The 24,973-nt window shown below is 43.6% G+C and overlaps 2 protein-coding genes across 3 annotated transcripts in view; one reads left to right on the top strand and one right to left on the bottom strand.

The window, feature by feature from the left end:
* Window positions 1–222: 222 nt before the first annotated feature.
* On the bottom strand, window positions 223–23,528 carry mdh2 (malate dehydrogenase 2, NAD (mitochondrial)). Its single transcript, XM_085964216.1, has 9 exons — window positions 23,385–23,528; window positions 15,482–15,650; window positions 14,264–14,347; window positions 9,103–9,212; window positions 7,746–7,871; window positions 4,946–5,023; window positions 3,691–3,790; window positions 2,356–2,507; window positions 223–543 (listed from the first exon to the last, which is right to left on the bottom strand). The coding sequence occupies exons 1-9, from the start codon at window positions 23,448–23,450 to the stop codon at window positions 412–414; spliced, it is 1,017 nt and encodes a 338-aa protein (XP_085820342.1). The 5' UTR covers window positions 23,451–23,528; the 3' UTR covers window positions 223–411.
* Window positions 23,529–23,744: 216 nt separating this feature from the next.
* styxl1 (serine/threonine/tyrosine interacting-like 1) overlaps window positions 23,745–24,973 on the top strand; it is a 46,620-nt gene continuing 45,391 nt past the window's right edge. The window contains exon 1 of one of the 2 annotated variants that reach the window (XM_085964218.1): window positions 23,745–24,071. In XM_085964218.1, the coding sequence (XP_085820344.1) occupies window positions 23,969–24,071 (103 nt within the window). In that variant the 5' untranslated portion in view covers window positions 23,745–23,968. The remainder of the gene's footprint in view (window positions 24,072–24,973) is intronic. The other variant, XM_085964217.1, reaches the window with a different exon arrangement.

Raw genomic sequence — 24,973 nt, 5'->3', positions numbered from 1 at the left:
GAAAAACATCCCGAGGCACAAGGGAAAGCCCAGAACTTAGCTTCCAAGTATTGTATATTCCAGCTTTGAAAATCCTCTCAGACAAGGTATTTCCAAACACTGAGCACGTACATATATTTAGGCTAAGTTCTAGATGTGCTGTTACTTACAATTCTTTAAAATGCAACACATAGCACAAGATTGACTGGTCTTCATTGGAGAAAATAAAAACTGCACGCAATGTTTGAGAAATGGTGCTAGTAATTTAATGATGAGCTTAGAGATCTGCCATGACGAATTGAGGTTTAAAAACTGCTAGCAAACAGCACAGACATACAGCAGCGACCAACACTATGGGACGGCCACTTGCGCTGGGATGTTTGCAACAGGTTGGAGTTTTCCCGTTCTGTACATATCAATGCAACCACTCATTTACTTCCTGTTCTTCACAAAGTCCTCTCCTTTCTTTATAGAGCCCTTGAGTTCACCCATAGCTTCAGCTACAAGCTTCTCTTCAAAAGCAGATAGTTTGCCTAGACCAAGGTTCTTCTCAATGCCATTTTTCTGGAAAAAAAAAACGCAATATTTTTTAATGAAATACACCAAAAATAGAAAGCTAATTTTAAAAACAGCAGACAGCTTAGAGGGATGTGATGCACTTTAGTCGACAAGAGTACTAGAGTGAGAGACCTTACAAGTGAGGAGATACAGTTACACTAAGGCGTGAAGACCAGGACAGCCTCAGGTTCATTTCCTGGTCTGTGATCACAGCTAAGACAGCAGCTGGCTGCTATACAGTTGGTCTCATCATCCCTGGGGAGGCGAAGGAAAATTATACGTTTCACAATTCCAATTACTAGCCTGGTCTCTGCTGGAAAGTAAGTGTACACAAGGCATGGGAGGGGGCAGGATTGGACATGGCGGCGATGCCCTCCACAGTCAAATAGCTCACCACCACAAACCACCTCGGCTCACACAAGAGCGGCCATTTGGGAGAGCTCATGGTGATAGCAGAACTGTACCTCTGCAGGAGTCAGTGTCTTCAGTGGGGGATGTGAAGAGTGCAAGAAGTTTGCAAGTTTAAAATTAAATAATCACAAGTCAGCCTCCAGACATTTTATGCAAAATTTCCCCTTCCGAGTCATTGCAAATGGAACCGAGGGCAAGAGTAACCATTCACTAAAGTTTTACAGTGGCAATGTCTGTTTCGCTCCTCCCAACTGCAGATTGAAACACTCAAACAGGAAGCAGCAAGTAGACCTCTCATTTCAATTTTAAAAGCAACAATTCTAGCACAATAGGACAGATCAGATTTGAAGTACAAGGCTGCTTTAAGATGCTAACCATTTACAGTTTTTAAAGTGGGGAGAAACAAAGGTTTCTGCTGAACATCATTTAGAAGGAAATAACAACAGAAAATGCTGGAAAAACTCAGGCCAGGCAACATCCGTGGAAATTAAAAGTCGACGTTTCGGGTGGACCCTTTTTGAAAAAGGGGTCACCCAAAACGTCGACTTTTAATTTCTCTCCACGGATGTTGCCTGGCCTGCTGAGTTTTTCCAGCATTTTCTGTTGTTATTTCGGATTTCCAGCAGCTGCAGTATTTTGCTATCATTTAGAAGGACCTTGGTGTGCATGTACATAGATCCCTGAAGGCAACAGGACAGGTAGATAAGGTGGTTAAAAAGGCATATGGGATACTTGCCTTCATTAGCCAAGGCAGAGAATATAAGAGGAGGGAGGTTATGATGGAGCTGTACAAAACGCTGGTTAGGCCACAGCTGGAATACTGTGTGCAGTTCTGGTCGCCACAATATAGGAAGGATGTGATTGCATTGGAGAGGGTGCAGAGGAGATTCACCAGGCTGTTACCTGGGCTGGAGCGCTTCAGCTATGAAGAGAGACTGGACAGGCTGGGGTTGTTTTCCTTGGAGCAGAGAAGGCTGAGGAGGGACCTGATTGAGGTGTACAAAATTATGAGGGGCATAGATAGGGTAGATAGAAAGGAACTTTTCCCCTTAGTAGAGGAGTCAATAACCAGGGGGCATAGTTTCAAGGTAAGGGGCAGGAGGTTTAGAGGGGATTTGAGGAAAAACTTTTTCACCCAGAGGGTGGTTGGAATCTGGAACTCACTGCCTGAAAGGGTGGTAGAGGCAGGAACCCTCACAACATTCAAGAAGCATTTAGATGAACACTTGAAACGCCATAGCATACAAGGCTACGGACCAAGTGCTGGAAAATGGGATTAGAATAGACAGGGCTTGATGGCCGGTGCGGATACGATGGGCCGAAGGGCCTCTTTCTGCGCTGCATAACTCTATGCCTATCTATGAGAAGCTAAACAATCTGCCCAGTCCAAACAGCACACAAACTCACCCCGAGAAGCAGCGGTGTAGAGAAATATGGCGACTCAGTTTCTTCAGACCTGACAAACGCACATTCCACCACTCCTTCTTTACCATTCATAGCATCCAAGAGCGAGAAGACAAACCTGGCACCAGCGTAAGCCATGGACAGGGTGGCAGAACCTAAATATTGAATAGAAGAGTCAAAAACCATTCTTAAAATCCACGATGCACACCATCACATTAACGTGCACTGGATAAGAACCAGAAAAACAAATCCCCCCCCCTCCCCCCGTTAAACATGGAACACAAAAAGCAGTGAAAAGGCACTGTACACACAACAATGGCACGTGAAAATCAAGGGCCAAACAATAAAAAACTGTAATTCCACATTCTAAAGGGAATCTGTACAAGTCCCTCGTGTGACGGTACTTCAGTTTGTAATATACCAGGTCACTTGAAGGCCAATATGTTGGGCAGATTCTGTAAATCTCCAGTTCCCCAGTACTGTTCAGTATGCTGCCATTTGACCTGTACTTCACACACTTTCAGCCACTATCAAGCTTAATTGTTTGGGCTCAAACTGAAGCTCAGTATTGCTGCTGACAAAGACAGAAATTGGTTCATGTGATATGCTGCATCAAACCCCACTGCCCTCAAGCAACAATCTGCATTTATTATAGCACCTGCACATAGAAAAATGTCCCACAGCACCAGAGGTGTAAAGGATGCAGAGAGGATATATCAGGAGGGGTAACTAGAAGCTTGGTCAAATAAGGTTTAAGGTGGCTCTCAAAGGAGGCAGGGAGAAGGGTTTAGGGAACAAATTATGGGGATGCGATGTTCAAGATCTTGAGGAAAGATAAGTTGCAGATGGGGCGGTATTTTGCAAGGACAGAGGAGTGGAGGGGATGAAAGGAACAATGATGGTACCCGAGGAATGGGAACCATTTACAATGCAGGCCAGGAAGGGAAGTAGGGGTGCTCAACAGTTTAGTGGGAATGAGGTCGAGAGAGCAGGAGGTGGACGAGAGGCACGAGTGGAGATGGGAGAGAAACTAGAGAGGGATGTTGTTTCCAGCAACAGCAGAGGGGGAAGAGGGTGAAAGCAGCAGAGGCAGCTCAACAGATGGTCTCAGTCTTGCTGACAAACAAGTCCCCGAGTTCCTCACACTTGTTGGAGATGAGGGCAGGGGAGAGGGGTTTAAGGAGACGGTTGGTGGTGAAGAAAAGAAGCCAGATTTGTTCTCCAGGATTATCTTGGGATAAATTGAGAAATCATGAACCAACTCCTACAATGGAGAGGCTGGCTAACAGGACTGATATTGGGTCTTTGACTATAAATGGCTTCAAATTATAAACAAACCTGCTCCGGCCTTGGCTTTGACCACCTCTGTACCAGCCTCCTGGATCCTGCTGGTCAGGGCCTCCAGCTTATCCTGGGGGAATTCCACTTTAGGATTGCACTAGAACCAAAACAAAACAGAAGTTAGCATGGTCCTCAACTGCTCACTGTCTGCCAATTCTTTAGTAATGTAAAATTCAAATATACACTAATAAGCTTGCTGATCTGGTAGAAATTAAATTCATCAAACCGATTAAATATATTTCTTTAAATACAAAAACAGTGAAACCTGTTTGTTTGCCTTCAGGGGTCAGAGATAGATTTCCTAGTCCACTCTGGATTATCCAGTGACCACAGCTTTAAATCAGCTGAGAGCAAAGAGTCAATAATCCCAATATTACTTCACATCAGAATATGCACAACTCCTGCAGAACTTCACATCAGTCGGAGTCATGACCTGGAAGGGGGACGAAAAATCAGGGTCTTCGGTAAAATGTTTCACCCTCGCTGTGTCTCGGTCTGCTGGAGGTTGATCAGTGTTGGTTTAAATGCAAGCAAAAAGGCGAATAGAACATGAAAGACCTTATTTGGATATCATTTTTAAATTTGGGCATTTTTTTCTTGGAAGGATATACTTTTGGAAAGTCCAGTGACTATACAAAATTATTCTGGTGAAGTTAAGGGACTTAAGTATGATGAGAGACTAAGTAAACTTAGGTTATATATTGTAGAGATGAGGAGGTTAAACACCTGATGGAGGTGTTTAAAATAATGAAAGGAATTGATGGGGTTGATGGAGAACAGCTTCCCTCCAGTAGAGCTATCTAGAACACAATATTTCAATTTAAAGGGGACGCAGAATGCCAGAGACATAGAATCAATTGAGCTGTTAAAAAAATGTAGTGAGTGATATGCAGAAAGGGTAAGGAATTGGGATTAAAGAATGGTTGAGCTGCCATGGCTAACAAAATGGCAAAGCAGGCTCGATATATCAAACACCTACATTCTTCTCATTTCAGCTTTTAAAGTCCAGTTTTCACATCCATGCAATACCTTTGACCACAGACCCAATACTTGAGCCTTCTCAATAGTATGATGTGAAAGTGACTTTTGTAATTTATTTCACTGTTGGTTCAGGATAATCCTCAACAATCTGTAACTAATCGCACAGCTGCCAAACGGTGACGTATTTAGGACTTATTTCCCACATGTAGAACGCTTGAGTGCCAGACAGCTGGCAGTCATCTATTCTTTTACCATCTTCTTGCCTTCTTACCTGAGAGATCACAGGGATGATTGTCTTTCCAGCATGGCCTCCAATCACTGGGACAGACATACGTGCTGGGTCAAGGCCCTGCAAACAGATGGAAAGCACTTGCATCTTAGCAATACTGACAATACAGAAGTGATTGAATTAAACTATCAAATCATCAATTAGTTAACAACCAAGAAACCAAAGTTTCAAAATGAAAGGATGGCGCAGTTAGTCATCTGATAATTGGTAATGCCTTGTATTCAGAAGTTAAAATTAAAAAGTACATTGACTGGTGCTGTGGCCGGTTTGAAACATTAATATATTCACAAGTCTCGAGGAATGTGCAATTTCAAGCAATTACCACCGTGTCTTCAAAGATGTAAACATTGTCAGCATTTTAAATTGCTGCAAAGAAATGGCTTATATCCAAGAAAGGACCCAGTCTTCTACTCCCCAGACTCTAAGTAGTGCAGAATAGGAACTCCATGAACAGATTTCACATTAATAACTTGTTAAGAACTGCAAAGACTTTGAACTGTCTTTACAAACCAGTTCATGTATTGTGCTACTTTAATTATTGTGCTACAAGTTTCTTGCTATAAATTCTGTTTGTCTTCCATATAATTTTCATCTGTAAATAAACCCAACAGACTAGTTTTGCCTGAAAATGCCAGTCTGGCAACATGCTTACTTTTCTACTTTGAAGTGATGGGTATTGCACATATTCTCCAGTCAGTGATTTATTGGAATTTGAGGTTAATTATTAGACACAAGTTGCCCTAACTCAGGCACAGCAAGAATAAAGACACAGGCTTTTGTGCATAAGGAACTTGGTCTGCTTATAGAAACGAGTGTACCCATGAACATGCAAAAGGTCCAAATTATAACATGGTACAAATGCTAACTATTTTTGCTGGAGGAGAGGGGAAAGAACATCTAGACAGAAATCAAGTTGAGCATTTGAAGAAATTAAAACTTGCACCAGCAGAAAGAGAGTACACCATTTATTTGTTTGGGAATATAGCGGATGTCAATATATCAAGAAGGTCTAGCAAGAGACAACACAAACACAAGATATCATGCAGCATTTTAAAGAACAGTCAAACTGGCCCATTGTCCAAGGATTTTTGTAACTAGCACACACTCCTCCCTGCAGGCAGGACTAACGTGCTGTTTATGTAATCGATAATACGCAAAGAAATTCGTTCTGAAAATTGCACATTCCAGTCTTTTGTACTTTATAATCAATGGCCCAGAAATTCGGGTCTCCATGGGTGAGTACGCACGGGGCACCCACCCGTAGGTCCAACGAAAGTGCCGGTTTCGTGCATGCACTGCGCAGGAAACCGGCACTTCCGTTCCCCTGAACGAAGGGGTTCAGAGGTTGAACGCGTGCGCATCGAACTTAGGTTTTTTTTAAAAACATGTTTTCCCGGGAGGGTACGTCTGCAGAATTTACACATTTAAAAAGCAGGCGCAAGGCAAGTGGTGAATTAATTAAAATTAAAACATTTTTTCCACAGGTTCATTATTTTTAAATACTTTAAAGCAAGGTAAGTTTATTTTTAGTCCAGTTAGAAAATAAAATTATTTTTTTCAAAAATTTAAATTGTTTAAAATAGTTATTTAATGTAATTTATAGTTTATTTTAAAAATGTGATTTAAAAAAAAAAATTATTTGAAGATTGTGATGTTTTAGGCCCGTAGTATTTATAAGTCTTGACAGCACGTCCTGCCAATCTTATGAATGAAGCATTCCCTGCTCCGGTTGGCTCCCCCCCCATGGCCCACGTGATCCCAGGGGCCGCATCGAACTAACTGCGCCCCTGGGATACACAAGCACTGCGCGCCGGCAGCTGGAGCAGGCCCCGGATCGGAATCCCACGGGGGCCCACAGCTCAACGGCCGGCGCGCAAGGTAAGTGCAGGTCGGGGGCTTACACCCGCGGGAAGCCCCCGACCCGAATTTCTGGGCCATTAACTTTATGAATCCGGTCTCTGTTTAGAAAGACGTTCAATAATTAAGATTCACTGGAAAATCTGCATTCGGAAACTTTTTACTGCAGTTGTTTTAAGGAGTGCCGTCTTCAGCACAGCAATGACTCAACTCTGGTCCTATTTCACTAAGCTTGGTGCACTGGAGTCTCCTCCCACAGAAAAACTTTAAACATTACACAGTAGGTAGGTAGACTATATGGATCTGGTTACAAAAATTAGGTGGAACTTACTCCAGAAAGTGCCATCTACTGTCATTCCATTATTTAAAATGCAATAACTGCTATAATTTAAGATAAAATCAGGTATCCCAGCTGAAAATAATCTTACCTTAAGAGAACCAAACAGAAAAGCATTGCATAAACTATTTAGATAACAAGTATCTTAGCAAAGTAAGTTGTGATAGCAGGAAACGGAGAGCTTTCCTTTTGGTTGCCAGTGTCAGGGAAAGAAAACACAATTAAGCACGTTCAAGTCTCCCTTAATACTATTGGTTATTAGCAGAGTACTTCGAGACCCCAAAGATGCATCAGTCATCTCTCGCTAGCTCAGCATTCCCAAGTGTAAAGCCCTACTGTAAAATGATTAGTGCCAATTCTTGTCAAAGTGCCTTTCTCCAGTCTTTCCTCAAAAGAGCAATGTACAAGAATATGAAAGATACAGAAGTGGAAATGGTTCATGTCAAGTGACACGGGTTTACAATAAAGAGAAGCTTTAAAAAAGGCAAATACTGCTACTCCAGATGTGTGGAACCAAATACATCTTTGGATAAATGTCAAGTATTTTCTTCAGTGCATTGTGTAGAGCTCATCCTATTTCATGTTTACCTTCAGCTCCCCAACAAAGGTGTTGGCTCTGACCACGTCCAGTGTTGACACACCAAAGATTTTGTTAGGGTTGTATACTCCATGTTTCTTGAATATTTCTGATGCAATTGGTACTGTGGAGTTCACCTTGAAAAATGAAACAGGGTCTACTTAATACTGAGAAGGACAAAAATAAATTGCAGTATTTCCAGAGCCAAAACATAACAAGTCAGTATTCAGCACGAGTCCCCACGATGCTGTGCCTATGTTAGTTTATTTGTACACATTTTTAGATGGATGTGATGGAATTTTGAGTCAGAAAAGGGGAGGGTTTTCTTCCTGTAAAGATCTTTAAAAAAAACTGTGCAATTCTCATCAGTTGACCATTGGGGAAAAGAATTGCACTGCTGCTCAAAGTCATCTACAGCTTATATGCTCCATTCAGTTGAGTAAGAAGAGCTCATCACAGGATACTTACAAATGAGGAAGACATTTGGCCCATCTTAGCTTGTCCATTCAGAATGAAGAGACACCTACTCACCCTCTCTCCTCCATCATATCCGTTTCTTCAGTGAGTTCAAGGCTTTTCCCACCACTACCCTATCCAGACAGCCCCTCTGTATAAAGAATTGCTTCCCAACAAGTCCCAAATTCCTCTTCCATCACTTTTAGCCCATGCCTCCTTGTTCTAGTCTCTCAACAAGCTTGAATTCTTACTCCTGATTATGCCATTTATTATGTGTATACTTCGATGAAAGGTTCTGGCTCAATCACCTCCTTTCAAAGCCAACGAGCCCCAGTTTCCAGTCTTTCCTCAAAGCTAAAGCAGGGATCAGACAAGTGGCTCGGCACCAACAGAATGGCTTAAATGTTTCCCTTCTGTCTTGGTCAATAGAAACTGAACATTGCAGTCAAGGACAAGTCTGACCAGGACACTGGAGAAATTTACCACTACTGAATCAGCTATATTGTTGGCTCTGAGCATTTCTCACTAATTGACTACGAGTAGAGTGGTTCTGGGAATATATCGTAGTTGAAAAATATCACTTCCAATTTTTTTTAAAATTTTTTTTTTTAAAAAGGCGGGAGGAGAAAGAAACACTGAGTTGATGCAGTTTCAAGTGGATAGAGTCCTTTGAGAAGCACATTACGATTTATTGATCAAGGTTTTTACACCACCGTCCCCGCCTAATTTTAGGAGCGCCTTTCTAAACCCCAGATCATTCACTTCTCCTTGGAGGCAAGACGACAATTCAATTTTACACAGTGCATTTCTGGGACTGAGTGGGTGAGAGCAGCCAACTACAACAGCTCTGACACTGTCAAATTGCAGTAGCTGGGACAGGTCTGGTGTTAGCAGCAAACAGTACAAACTTACAGGGTTGGAGACAACACAGATCATGGCCTCTGGACAGTGCTGGGCACAAGCCTCCGTTAAAACTGCAACTATCGTAGCGTTAGTGGTGAACAGATCATCTCGAGTCATGCCTGTAATCAAATGGAATTTCAATATTTGTGTTGCATAAGGGCATGTGCAAGGTTAAGAATCATAACTAACAATCCTCCCCCAATCTTCTACAAACCTATAATCTGTTTAATTAAATGCTTCTATGAATGTATTCACCCCAAGATGTGACTTATTTTTCCATATTTCAGTTGTGTGATACAGTATGCAAATTATTGGATAAGCATTTAAGAGAACGAGATAATCTAACTAACAAGCAAAAAATAAAACACTGGTGTACTTCGGGAAAAATTTACTTGTGCATATTTTAACCAAAGGCTTGCTTTTCTGAAAAAAACAATGCACCCTTAAAGAGCAATCATAAGTGATCCGATCAAATAAACAAATGCAATAGACAGTGGTTATTTATCTGGCTTTGAAGTTACATTTTGCCCATCAGCCAGCGATGTGTAAACTCTCCAGCAGAATAATAGTGTCAGACACAAGACAGCAGAGAGATTCACTCCCTGCTTGCAAATTAAGGTGACAATATTGGCTCTCAACTCAAATACCATATGCCTAGCTAGATAGCATGCAGAGAGAACAGGGCTAGCAAATGAGAAATTAAAATAAAAGAGCTGCTGAGTTGTGCTAGCAATAGAATCACTAATAAAACAAGCTAATTTAACTGATTCATTATCAAAGGATGGAAAATCTATCCTTTTGATCTAATCTTCAACAAAAGGTTCAATTACAACACTCGTGAGGGAATATTTCGATGAAGTGACGCCTCCCGTTGACATTCAATGGCATTACCATCGCCAAATCCCCCACCATCAACATCCTGGGGGTCACCATTGACCAGAAACTTAACTGGACCAGCCACATAAATACTGTGGCAACAAGAGCAGGTCAGAGGCTGGGTATTCTGCGGCGAGTGTCTCACCTCCTGACTCCCCAAAGCCTTTCCACCATCTACAAGGCACAAGTCAGGAGTGTGATGGAATACTCTCCACTTGCCTGGATGAGTGCAGCTGCAACAACACTCAAGAAGCTCGACACCATTCAGGATAAAGCAGCCCGCATGATTGGCACCCCATCCACCACCTTAAACATTCACTCCCTCCACCACTGGCGCACCATGGCTGCAGTGTGTACCATCTACAAGATGCACTGCAGCAACTCGCCAAGGCTTCTTCAGCAGCACCTCCCAAACCTGCAACCTCAATCACCCAGAAGGACAACGGCAGCAGGTTCGTGGGACCACCACCACCTCCAAGCTCCCCTCCAAGTCACACACCATCCTGACTTGGAAATATGTCACTGTTCCTTCATCGTCGCTGGGTCAAAATCCTGGAACTCCCTCCCCAACAGCACTGTGGGAGCACCTTCACCGCACGGACTGCAGTGGCTCACCACCACCTTCTCGGCAATTAGAGATGGGCAATAAATGCTGGCCTTGCCAGCGACACCCACATCCCATGAACAAAAAAAACCAGACTGATGTGGGCTCCATTAGGATAGATCAGGAGATTCATCATATCATATTTTCTTTATAAAGAATTGTTTCTAATATTCCTTAGCGTGTTCAAAGCTGATCCAGTAATTCTGGTCACATTAATTTTCTTACTGCACACCAGAGAAAAAATCTCTCAGCTGACTGGATTTTTCTATACTTGAGATTATACATTGCTGGCTGGTATGTAAAATTTCACTTCAAAAAAGGTGGATGAATCACCACTTTCTATGCAATGGTAGGTGACAAATCACTTAATATTGTTACAGGAAACTCTCTTTTAACCGGCACCTAAATAACCAGAAATCTCTTAACCTGAACCTACTCCTGAATTTTGCCAGTTAAGTTTTACTTCATATTAGTGGCAATTCCTGGATCTGTGGCTGTGTAACTGGGGTTCGTGCACTTGTTGCTAAGCAACAGGGATGCTTGGTCTGTGGCTGGAGTTCCTGCACATGTTGCTAAGCAACAGGGAAGCCTGGATTTGTTGCTGTGTACAGAGCTCTCGTACCTTTTAACTATACCTCACTGTAATCCGGACTTTTTGATAAACCGGCACCACGCCGGTCCCGTTGGTGCCGGATAATAAAAAGAGTTTCCTGTAAATTAACAGCTTAAATTATTGTTCATCCAGGGCATCCTAATCCCAGAATACAAGGGCATGTTTCAGTTGATGGGGAGTAATGCTTAGCTCTGGGAACTGACCCACGTTGGGCATGAGGAAAGTATTTGGCAAGAGCCCAAGTGTAACAATTAATGTGCTATTAGTTTTGTAATAATGAGGCTATGACTGATGTGGCCTGCACCCTACATCATGCAAAAATATTTCTATATCTTATCCTTGAATGTGAAATTTTGACAGGGGCAAATTTAAACTGAGTTGTAGAAGCAAGTCTTTTGCCTTCATAGCAGAAATTCTCTCCTTACTGTGCTATTTTAGATTCCCCAGGTTTTAAACTATGCATCGCCTGAGCAACAGTGGTGATTTCATTTGCAAATTCCCATCAGACAAGCGTGGCAGAATGCAAGCTTACAGATAGATGTAGTCTGTCATAAACCTCCAAATAAAGGCAAGCCGTTGTCATAGTTATCTCTAATGGCCGAGCCATCAGCATTTTATAAAAGCTGGCCAGGTGCGCACTGCATTAGCAATTCTTGGGTAATGCAGACACCATGCGCCAGTGCTTATCAAATTGGTATGCAAACATTTGCCTCCATTGTCTCTAGTCTAGTTTGATTGACTGGGGCCTCAGGCTGCTATAATTACAGCAAGGTTTTGGCTATATCTTATTGCTTGTGTCGACCATCTAGCTTTCTGTAGCAGCGCAGAGACAGACTCCATGGAGCTATGCGCCTACACTAATCATCTAAGTCAGAATTAGAGGACTTTGTAAAAGGACAAAGCATTTTGAAACATTCAAAACAGTTTAACGTTAAGCAGCATAAAGCTCTTTGAGATTTATTTATTCTGCATAAACTTACACTGTACAGTTTGTTTAGTCTGAAATATATGATCCATTAGTGTGGTTTTTCAGCTGATCAGTGTGATGGAGAGTATGGTGGAAATCCCATACATCTTTCCATTGCGTAACTGCAGAAAAGAATATTTGTTAATCCAGCACTGTTAACCCATTCACTCCAGTGACAAGGTGTACAGGTTTAGTTCAGAGGATGGGGACCAGTCTGTGGAATCGGCTTGTTACTGTCTCTGGAGAAACCCAAGCTGTAACAAATGCCATTAGCTAAGCAAACGCAGTTCCTCACGTAATGAAAGGTGTGCACACAACATCTTGGAGTGCTGGGAGAGAAGGTAATTATGAATTTAGTCTTAAAAAATCTAATATTGTGAGCAAGGAACTAGAAATCAAAACTAGCTAACAATTACTGTGACGCATCTAACCCCTAAAAGATTTTTTTTCCACCAAACTCTACAGTGAAGTTTTAAAATGGCAGCCAGCTAGTACACAACTCAAAAAAATGAAAACGAATTCATTATTATAAAAAGAATGAATAGTAATTACATAGAAATATAGACGATAGGAGCAGGAGTAGGCCATTCGGCCCCTCGAGCCTGCTCCGCCATTCAATGCGATCATGGCTGATCATCCAAATTCAGTACCCGGTCCCTGCTTTCTCCCCATATCCCTTGATCCCTTTAGCCTTAAGAAATATATCCAACTCCCTCTTGAATATATTTAATGAATTGGCCTCTACTGCCTTCTGTGGTAGAGAATTCCACAGGTTCACCACTCTCTGGGTGAAGAAATTCCTCATCTCTGACCTAAATGGCTTACCCCTTATCCTTAGACTGTGACCCCTGGTTCTGGACTCCCCGACCATCAGGAACATCCTTCCTGCATCTAGTCTGTCTAGTCCTGTTAGAATTTTATAAGTTTCAATGAGATCCCCTCATTCTTCTAAACTCCAGCGAGTACAAGCCCAATCGACCCAAACTCTCCTCATACGTCATTCCTGCCACCCCAGGTATCAGCCTGGTGAATCTTCGCTGCACTCCTTCCATGGCAAGAACATCCTTCCTCAGATAAGGCGACCAAAACTGCACAAGGTACCCAAGATGTGGTCTCACCAAGGCCCTGTACAACTGCAGCAAGACATCCTTGTTCCTGTACTCAAACCCTCTCGCTACGAAGGCCAACATACCATTTGCCTTCTTAACCGCCTGCTGCACCTGCATGCTTACCTTCAGCGACTGGTGCACAAGGACACCCAGGTCTCGTTGCACTTCGCCTTCTCCCAATCTATTGCCATTCAGATAATAATCTGCCTTCTTGTTTTTGACACCAAAGTGGATAACCTCGCATTTATCCACGTTATATTGCATCTGCCATGCTTCTGCCCAATCACCCAACCTGTCCAAATCATACTGGAGTTTCTTGGCATCCTCCTCACAGCACACACACCCACCCAGCTTTGTGTCATCTGCAAACTTGGAGATATTACATCTAGTTTCCTTGTCTAGATCATTAATATATATTGTGAATAGCTGGGGTCCAAGGACCGATCCCTGCGGTACCCCACTAGTCACTGCCTGCCACTCGGAAAAAGACCCATTTATTCCAACTCTTTGCTTTCTGTCTGCCAACCAGTTCTCTATCCAAGTCAATACCTTGCCCCCAATCCCATGTGCCTTAACTTTACACGCTAACCTCTTATGCGGGACCTTATCGAAAGCCTTTTGAAAGTCCAAATGCACCACATCCACTGGTTCTCCCTTATCTATTTTACCAGTTACATCCTCAAAAAATTCTAGTAGATTAGTCAAGTTATATTGTGTAATATAAATAACACTGCAAGGAAAGGGAGGGAAATATTTTCACCACCAGGATGACTTTAAACTCAGTCAGAACCATACTGCTCATAAAATATTCAATCACCAACCCCGCACAGCTTGCTTGGTGTACAAGCCATATATAGTGTGGGACCTTTAAAACCATGGCAGTTTAGTTTTGCTTTTATGTGCTACTTCAAAGTAACAATTATCAGTTTTAAGACTTGAAACGCCTGACCGAGCTGAAATTCAGTTAGCAAAGGATCATTCTTCAATATTTAAGTACATACCAGGTTTCCTAGGGACTCCAGCAGGAATGACCACCAGCTCACATCCTTTCAAGGCGTTAGGCAGCTGCTCGCTGCCCAAGTAACCTAGGGATAAATATCATTTCAGTGAGTGCTTTATCATTCAGAAACAAACTGATAGAAGGAAAGACTTGTATTTATATAGCGCCTTTAATGACCTCAGGATGTCCCAAAGCACTTTACAGCCAATTAAATACCTTTGAAATGTAGCCACTATCGTAATGTAGGAAATGTGGCAGCTTAGTTGCACATAGCAAGGTCCTCCAAACAGTAATGAGAGAATGACCAGATAATCTGTTTTTAGCGATATTGGTCGAGGGATAAATATTGGCCAGGACACTGGGGAGAACTCCCCTGCTCTTCTTCGAAATAGTGCCATGGGATCTTTTATGCCCAACGGAGAGGGCCGACGTCTCATCCAAAAGGCGGCATCTCCGACAGTGCAGCACTCCCTCAGCACTGCACTGGGGTGTCGGCCTAGATTTTGTGCTCAAGTCTCTGGAGTGGGACTCGAACTGTTCTGAGATGAGAGCTGCAGCTGCCAGTTTGTAACTTGGCAAAAAAAGTGCTTTTTCTTTTGAGCCCCCCCCACCCCCCCAAAAAAAGTTTGCATATAAAATGAATGCTTTTTTAAAAAAATATAAAAGGAGAAATACTGAACATATAAATTGGGTTTTTTCCTCTGCATTCTCCTATTGATTTCCATTCTGAAGTCTTCTTGAGCACATTTGCCTGATTTTTTGTTTTAAAAAAAAAAAAAAAGTAGCTCCAGGAGGCAAATGCTTCTACTTTTCAATTTCAAAAGGATATTGGATAAGTACCTGAAGGGGAAAGAATGTGCAGGGCTATGGGGAAAGGGGAGTGGGACTGGCTGAGGTGCTCTTGCAGTGAGCCAGCATGGGCTCAACGGGCCGAATGGCCTCCTTCTGTGCTGTAACCGTTCTGTGATTCTGTAGCCCATTACCTTCTGACTCAGAGATAAGGTTGACACGCTGACGAACAAAACGCTAATAAACCACTTATACAGACTTTCCTTTGTGAAATACTTTGCTGAGACCAGACTATGGATCAGCCTTATACAAGTACCGCCTTGGGACTATTTATGTCCAACAAACCTATTAAGCAGTTTGATATCAATATCTACATATTATAAGCACTTCAGCAGCAGGAAATGCATCATGCCGTTAAACTTTGACTCACCAGTAACCTTTGCCCTGGTCTCAATGTGGCTGAGATCAGCTGCAACACCGGGTGCGTGAGCGATATCATACAGTGAGAGCTCGCTCACAAGAGGGCTGTTCTTCAGCAGCAGAGAAAGAGGCTGTCCAATGCCACCTGCTGCACCCAATACTGCCACCTTGGCATTGTTCTGTGCATAGGAAATTAAAGATGAGGTGATACCGAGAACAGCTATCAAGCAATACCAGTAATTAACACTACTAAAGGTCAGGTTAATAGTTGAATCACTTGTGCAATAAATCCCCACTGCTTCCCATTTCTAAAAAAAAAAAATTGACCATTTGCTAGCTAGCTTGCTACTTCCTGATACAAATTATTTAAAGCAATTCTTGCAAAGACCCAACCTTGGACCGATCACAATAAACCTGTGGTTGATACTTAGGTTATGCGAGTGCTGCTTTGCTGATCAAACTTGCAAGCTTAGAGCTCAAACCTGAAAGGACAGCTACTTCCTCTTATTTTCACCCAACTCTCATTACATCTTGAATAAGATATCCTTTATTTTTGTTCTCTGAATGTGGGCATTTATTGCCCATCCTTAGCTGCCCTGAGAAGTTGGTGGTGGGTCTTCTTGAACTGCTGAGTGGCTTTCTAGGCAACTTCAGAGGGCTGTTAAGAGTCAACCACATTGGTGCGAGACTCGAGTCACAGATAGACCAGGTAAAGGCGGCAGGCTTCCTTCCCTAAAGGACATTGCCGAATCCTTTTACGACAACCCGACAGCTTCATGGTCACTTTTACCAAATCCAGCTTTTTTATTAAAACTTAATTAAAATTTTTAAACTCCCATGGTGGGATTTAAACTCAACATTCTCTGGGTTATTAGTCCAGGCCTCTGAATTACTAGCCCAGTAACATACCAACGCTCCCTCGAAGCTCACCGGCTTTTCAATGCAAGAAATCGCGCATGCACTAAAATTTCAATGGGCCACGCAGCCTGTTAAAGGGACCATGCAGCAAAAAAATTTACAGGGAACGCTGACCATTACTCTACCTCACTGTGGAGAAGTGACTTTAAGTAACATTAATGAGGAACATTACAACTCCAGTTCTCAACAATTTTATACCTTACGGTGGACAAGTGAGCAGCAATATATTCGCTATTTTAAAGGGTCACTGCTTTAATTTTTCTTGTTTCAACTACTTGTAGGTCCTGACCGCAGCATTAGATCTGCTCGTGGCACTTTCTCCTTTAAAGTCCATTTAACCTTGAGTGGAGAGATCAGTGCAATTAACTCAGTGATGTACAGGTTAAAACACACATTCCCCTCTACCTGCAAAGTGTACCCATATGGCACAGGTGCTCATACGATGGCCATGGGCTACAGGAAACTTTCGATTTACCGGCACCTAAATAACCGGAAATCTCGGTTAACCGGCAAAATTCAGGAGTAGGTTTTACTTCATATTGTATTTGCCTTCCTCCATCTGTTGCTGTGCAAGGGTGTGGCTGCAGCTGTTGCTAAGCTACAGAGACACTTGGAACTTGTGGCCATTGTTCTACACTTAACAGGGTTTGTTGCTTTATACGGAGCTGTCAGCTCTCCCTATCTTTTACTATAGCGTTCGGTTATCCGGAATTTTTGATGAACCGACACCACGTCGGTCCCGTCCGTGCCGGATAAAAAAAAGTTTCCTGTACTTTCAATCCAAGACTTAGACTTTCTGCTCCATGTGCCTCGAACTCCAAGCTTGGCCTTCCTTGCTGTGGAATCCTGGAAGAGCGGAGGTTCAGCCCTCTTCCCTCCCCTTTACTCCCACAAGTCCATGATAGTGTGTTAAAACAGTATTTTGAGAATGACCCTCAAGCAAGACCCTCCCTAGGAATGTGGCACTCAAAGCAATTGAGAGTGTTACTCGAGCTCTTGCTCAACCCACTTTAATTGCGCTCACACCAGAAGTCCGTTTCCTGTCCCCCCTCTATAACCAGCAGCTTACACCTGTGCGTGTGCTCGGAATGGGAGCAGCCGCTCCACAGGGTTAGCAATTGCCCTTTGACCGCAATAGTTCACACTGCAGATTGCACGGGCTGCCCACCAAGAGATGGAAAATGATGAATCATCGATTAAAGTCCAAATGTGTACCTCAGACCAAATCAAGAGCAAGTGCGGAATGAGTCACTAGCCACTTCCAGCAGCCATTTCACAGCAGCTCAACGTTTAGATTCAAGATTCTACAGCACCCAATCCCAGAACGGGAAGATCTGGGATTATCAGGGGGGGTTTTCTAGTTACTAAAGCCATTTATTTCCCCTACATAAGAGAATGCAAGTTAACATAGAAACAGATGATAGGAGGAGCAGGCCATTCGGCCCCTCGAGCCTGTTCCGCCATTTAATGAGATCATGGCTGATCATCCAAATTCAGTACCCTGTCCCTGCTTTCTCCCCATATCCCTTGATCCCTTTAGCCTTAAGAAATATATCTAACTCCTTCTTGAATATATTTAATGAATTGGCCTCAGCTGCCTTCTGTGGTAGAGAATTCCACAGGTTCACCACTCTCTGGGTGAAGAAATTTGTCCTCATCTCAGTCCTAAATGGCTTACCCCTTATCCTTAGACTGTGACCCCTGGTTCTGGACTCCCCGGCCATCGGGAACATCCTTCCTGCATCTAGTCTGTCTAGTCCTGACAGAATTTTATGAGTTTCAATGAGATCCCCTCTCATTCTTCTAAACTCCAACGAATATAAGCCTAATCGACCCAATCTCTCCTCATAAGTCATTCCTGCCATCCCAGGTATCAGCCTGGTGAATCTTCGTTGCACTCCCTCCATGGCAAAAACATCCTTCCTCAGATAAGGCGACCAAAACTGCACACAATACTCAAGGTGTGGTCTCACCAAGGCCTTGTACAACTGCAGCAAGACATCCTTGCTCCTGTACTCGAATCCTCTCGCTATGAAGGCCAACATACCATTTGCCTTCTTAACCTGCTGCACCTGCATGCTTACCTTCAGCGACTGGTGCACAAGGACACCCAGGTCTCGTTGCACTTCCCCTTCTCCCAATCTATTGCTGTTCAGATAATCTGTTTTCTTGTTTTTGCCACCAAAGTGGATAACCTCGCATTTATCCACATTATACCACATCTGCCATGCTTCTGCCCAATCACCCAACCTGTCCAAATCATCCTGGAGTTTCTTGGCATCCTCCTCACAGCACACAAGCCCAGCCAGCTTTGTGTCATCTGCAAACCTGGAGATATTATATCTAGTTCCCTCGTCTAGATCATTTATATATATTGTGAATAGCTGGGGTCCTAGCACCGATCCCTGCGGTACCCCACTAGTCACTGCCTGCCACTCGGAAAAAGACCCGTTTATTCCAACTCTTTGCTTCCTGTCTGCCAACCAGTTCTCCATCCAAGTCAGTACCTTACTCGCAATCCCATGTGCCTTAACTTTATATGCCAATAATCTCTTATGTGGGACCTTATCAAAGCCTTCTGAAAGTCCAAATACACCACATCCACTGGTTCTCCCTTATCTATTTTACCAGTTACATCCTCAAAAAATTCCAGTAGATTAGTCAAGCAGCAACCAACAAACTCCAAATTCATGCACTACTTTCAGATCACCGTAGGGAACTTGTGTTCCAAAAATAGATTATTTGCCACTCTGAAAATTCGTTTCTAGAAAAAACAATATTTGACAGTAAAGCAAGGTATTTTCCAAAGCAGATAAAAGACCAAGTCTAATTTAGGGGATGCCAGATTCATCCCATGCAGCAGAATACAACTTTTATCTGAGCTTGGCATTGTCATGCATCAAAAATTTACATGGAGATGATTTGTAGGTATATGCATGGTAAAGAATATTTTACAATGTACTGGTGTAGATTATAGTTTAGATTTCCCTATCAATCTCCTCACTTTTACACGTGTAAACATCTAAACGTGTTTTCAGAAGCAGACCAACTCTCAGAGCTGCACCTTTATTCTCTGTTGTGCTTGGTTTAGTAGGCACCAGGTCAAACAATTCATCCGCACCACAGTAAATGGTTTACAGAAGAATAAATACAATGCTCACCACTTTTTCCCCACTGCCTCAGACGGCGAGAAAATACTACAGGTAAAACAGACAGAAGCAGAAACTATGCAACACAATAATCACATTTTCAGCACATTCAAACTGGGCTGATTTAAGTCATCTATAGATCACACGGATCATCACTGCAATCTCAAACACCTTCTCTGGTGGTGCAACAACCTGCATTGATAAACAACCTTTAACGTAGAAAATATTTGATAAGGTGCCAAATAAATAAAAGGCTAATACACAAGATAAAAGCTCATGGGGTTGGGGTGATATATTAGCATGGATAGAGGATTGGCTAAATAACAGAAGAGAGAGTCGGGATAAGTGGGTCATTTTCCGGTTGGCAAACTGTAACTAGTGGGGTGCCGCAGGGATCAGTGCTGGGGCCGCAACTATTTACAATCTATATTAGTGACTGGGATGAAGGGACCGAGTGTAATGTAGCCAAATTTGCTGTGGGAAAGCAAATTGTGTGGAGGACGCAAAGAATCTCCAAAGGGATATAGATAGGCTAAGTGAGTGGGCAGGAATCTGGCAGATGGAGTATAATGTGGGAAAATGTGAGGTTACCCATTTTGGTAGGAAAAATAAAAAAGCAAATTATTTAAATGGGGAGAGATTACAAAATGCTGAGGTAGAGGGGGATCTGTACGTGAATCACAAAAAGTTAGCATGCAGGTACAGCAAGTAATTAGGAAGGCAAATGGCGTGTTGGCCTTTATTGCAAAGGGAATGGAGTATAAGGATAAGGGGTAAGCCATTTAGGACTGAAATGAGGAGGAATTTCTTCACCCAGAGTGGTGAACCTGTGGAATTCTCTGCCACAGAGGGCGGTGGAGGCCAGTTCATTAAATATATTCAAGGAGTTGGATATATTTCTTAAGGCTAAAGGGATCAAGGGATATGGGGAGAAGGCAGGGACAGGGTACTGAATTTGGATGATCAGCCATGGTCTCATTGAATGGCGGAGCAGGCTCGAGGGGCCGAATGGCCTACTCCTACCTTCTATGTTTCTATAAAAGTAGGGAAGTGCTGTTACAACTGTACAGGGCGTTGGTGAGACCACACCTGGAGTACTGTGTACAGTTTTGGTCTCCTTATTTAAGAAAGGATATACTTGCATTGGAGGCAGCTCAGAGAAGGTTCACGAGGTTGATTCCTGAGATGAAGGGGTTGTCTTATGAGGAAAGGTTGAGCAGGTTGGGCCTATACTCATTGGAGTTTAGAAGAATGAGAGGGGATTTTATTGAAACATAAGATTCTGAAGGGGCTTGACAGGGTAGATGCAGAGAGGATGTTTCCCCTCGTGGGGGAATCTAGAACTAGGGAATAATTTCAGAATAAGGGGTCGCCCATTTAAAATGGAAATGAGGAGGAATTTCTTCTCTCAGGAGGGTCGTGAATCTTTGGAATTCTCTTCCCCAGAGAGCTGTGGAGGCTGGGTCATTGAATATATTTAAGATGGAGGTAGACAGATTTTTTGAACAATAAGGGAGTCAAAGGTTATGGGGAGCAGGCAGGAAAGTGGAGTTGAGGCCAAGATCAGCCATGATCTTATTGAATGGCGGCGCAGGCTCGAGGGGCCGAATGACCCACTCCTGCTCCTACGTCTTATGTTCTTTTCCATGGCACGGAGTTTTAATCAAAGGAGATATTCGGAGGGGTGGCCAAAAGCTTGGTCAGAGAGGAGAGGTTTAGGGAGGGAATTCTTAAGCGACTGAATGCGGAACTGCCAATGATGGGGCAAAGGGAGGGGAGACAAAATAGTTGAGCGAGAGGAATGGAGAGTTTGGGGTTCGGGGTGGAGTTGGAGGAGACTAGAGCTAAAGGGGTGTGAAGTAGTAAAGGGATTTAAACATGAGGAACCAGGACCCAACATAAGTCAGCAAGGACAGGGTGATATCATGTTGAGAAGGACTTGGTGTGCTGCATCACAGTTACTCAAAGAATGTCATCTGTAACTTTGATTAAGGCTATTTTGGTGCTGTGGCAGGGTGGAGAGAGCAAGAGAGAGAGTGTCAGACTTAATGTTTTTCTTAGAGCTCCATCCACCACTACCCCATATAGCAGCACACTGAACAGAAATGTGAAGAACACAGGAAGATTGAGGATATTTTTAAAGTTCAAAATTTATTTTGCTGTCAGACACTGCCAAGTGTCGACATCTTACTCAAGACGACTCAAATGGCCTGCAACTGCTGTATCTCCTTGTACTCCAGCTTACTCCTTTTTAAACACCTGAAACTATACATCTGTCTGCCCATACTAGTTGGGATGCAAACATATCCCATTAGATCAAAGAATTCTCTAGCTGTGAGTCAGAGTGCTTGGAGTCCATGTTAGTGCTGGCACAACTTGGTAGTTTGATATCACCCCCACCACCGGGAAAAAAATTAATCATCACCACCTAATGATTTATATAGTCATGGTGAAAGCTTTGTACAAGGTTCACACTTTCATCATACTACAAATCAATAAAGTGTCAAAGGTGGATTTACCCAATCCTTTACGATATATCCCTTTTTTTGGTATCGTGCAGGGTGATCAATGCTTCATGTACTGTAATTGATCACCAGTTTCGATACATATTTTTAAAAAGCATTCCTCCCACAATACCCTACTTGACAAATCAAAGTTTTAAATTTTGTAAACATGTCTTCTACTGCCTGCCCTATATACAGTCCTCTTAAACTGCAATGCATGGTCAGTGTGCCCTGGTCCTGGCTCTGAGGTAATTACAAAACAAACATTCTGCCAATTTTTAAAACACCTAGGTATCAGATCTCTCCCTTTTCTACTCAAGTTGACATCAATAACGAAGAAACAGAGTTTTAGCACCAGGTTGCTGTCCTGGATGGTAAATGTTATTGTCCTTCACCAACCTCAGAGTGCAGCAGAAAGAGGCAGGCCTGTAGAGCAGTGATAATTTATATATACACTACACAAGGAAATGGTCAGATATGACTTACTATCTGTATTTAATATTTGCCTTTTTGTTGGTTATACTCTATTTTTTGACACTGGATTGTTGCTCAGTACCTACTCCCGACACTCCACATTGTTGGCCACCTTTCAGCAATGACACCCTAGAACTTTGCACCTCTTCTAAAATCATTTGGCATTCCTAAGTCTCGCTTCCGTTAAAAGCATCTCTCTTCAACCCTGCCTTTGATTAGACTCCTTCTAAAAAATCTTCCCTGCCTTCTGCGGAGTATCCTTTGTAAATCCCTCAGATACACACAACTCTAAAAACGAAGAGCACGATAGTCTATGCTGCTAGGGAACGTTATACTAGTTCGGTAGACAACACAAGTTACAGTTCTGCATCGTCTTAAAGAACACGTAGTCCTCATGCTTTGGGGCCAACACATAAGGGTCAGTCTAAGATGGGTAACTATTTGACCTCGTTCGTCCATGGCATGACTTAGGAGCATGAATACCATCTCCCCTTGGCTTGGGATCTCCTGCAAAGTCTTTTGTACAACATGGGACAGGACTGGAAACCTGAGCCCACTATGTATAACTGGGCAAACCCAGGCGAAGGGCCAAGGCCACATTGCAGGACACCGGCAAGGTTGGAATGAGCAGGGGATTCTAGCAGCGACATGGCCCCAGCACGGGGAGCGGGGACGTCCTGCAAGGCTGTCCAGCCAGTGGCCAGAGCGGGACGCGGCCTGAGAGGCCTCCGGTCGCCACTGACTCCTGGCCTTCCAAGTGGCGGCATCCTTGCCCGCCCGGGGTTGGCAGGCCCAGTCCCTGGCGCTCGGCAGGGGACCTCAGTGGGGGTATTTGCCGTTTCCTCCCCGGGCGGGCCCCACCTCTCACCTGTGAGCAAACGGAGAAACTCCTGCAGAGGGCGGCAGTGGCGGGCCTGGCGACGCGGGACAGCATGTCTGCGGCCGATCTCCGAGCTGCAGTGACACGAACGACCTCCAGCCAGCCGAAGGACTCGCCCGAATGCCGTGACACACCCTAACTTGCTGCCCCGCCGCCCATCCACCAATCGGTGTCACCGGCTGCCCTCGCCCTCCTCTCCCATTGGCTGGCGCCGCGCCGCCGTCGTTGCCCACGTGAGCCCCGCGCCTCAGGTTTGGTTGACGCGCAGCCCGTCCCGCTGGCTGATTGGTGCTCCGGAGCGCCGCGGTGCGTCGACCTGTGGTGGACACGGCTGTCAATCAAAGCTGAGGGAACCAGCGCACTCTGCGCATGCGCCTTAGCGGGTAACCCCGCCCCCTTCCATTGATGTCACTTCCTGGATACCACTCAACTGAAGAGCCTAGCAACTAGTGAGGGTGGCCAGACCAGACCAGACCAGGCCAGGCAACAGCTTTTGGAAGTGTGTGTGGAATAATCCCTATAAGTTATCACTCAGCATCCAACAATTTATTGCTTTCACCTTTATTGTTGTAATGGCTGGAATCATATTTTGTGATGCAACAGAGCTCTACAATATGCTGAATCAGCACACAAAGTATTCCAAACTGACAGAGCCTATTTATCTCTACTTAGTTGGTGAGTATAACAACTTGTATTTATACAGTACCTTTAATGCAGTAAAACCTCCCAAGGCACTTCCCAGGACCGTTATCAAACAAAATTTGACACTAAGCCGCATAGGGAGATATTAGGACAAGTGACCAAAAACTTGGTCAAAGAGGTAGGTTTTAAAGAGCATCTTAAAGGAGGGTAGAGAGGCGGAGAGGTTTAGGGAGGGAATTCCAGAACTTAGGGCCTTGGTAGCTGAAGTCATGGCCACCAAAGGTTGAGCGATTATAATCAGGGATGCTCAAGAGGCCAGAATTAGAGGAGCGCAGATATCTCGGGGACGGGGGAGGGGGGGCGTTGTGGGGTTGGAGGAGATTACAGAGATAGGGAGGAGCGAGGCCATGGAGGGATTTGAAAACAAGGATGTGAATTTTGAAATTGAGGCGTTGCTTTACCGGGAGCCAATGTAGATCGGCGAGCACAGGGGTGATGGGTGAACGGGAGTTGGTGCGACTTAGGACCACAGTGAGATGTATTCCTACATTGCAACAGTGGCTACACTTCAAAAAATACTTAATTGGCTGTAAAGCGCTTTGAGATGTCCGGTGGTCGTGAAAGGCGCTATATACTGTCTGTCTGCCTATTGTTTAAAACAATGGGAATCAGTGAGAAAATGATTACCAAAATGTTATTCAACATACCAGATACTGGTACTTGCTTTATTGGAACATAGAAATTGCTGGATAGAAAAAAGGCCAAGGTCCATCTAGTTTGCCTTCATTCACCTGATACAATGATGATGGAGTTGTTAACTAATGACAACAATCAATCTCTATCAATTATTCTACTAACGATCCAGAAGTAACATGAGGAAAATCCCCAGTGGTAACCATAGGTCCAAAGTCACCTTTTTTCCTCCCAAGAATGGT

The sequence above is a fragment of the Somniosus microcephalus genome, chromosome 22, assembly GCF_052327205.1.
Source record: "Somniosus microcephalus isolate GS21.2 chromosome 22, FLI_Smic_1.0, whole genome shotgun sequence".
Lineage (NCBI taxonomy): Eukaryota > Metazoa > Chordata > Chondrichthyes > Squaliformes > Somniosidae > Somniosus > Somniosus microcephalus.
Note: the sequence above shows the minus strand (reverse complement) of the source record. Positions and strands in the feature narration are given on the sequence as shown.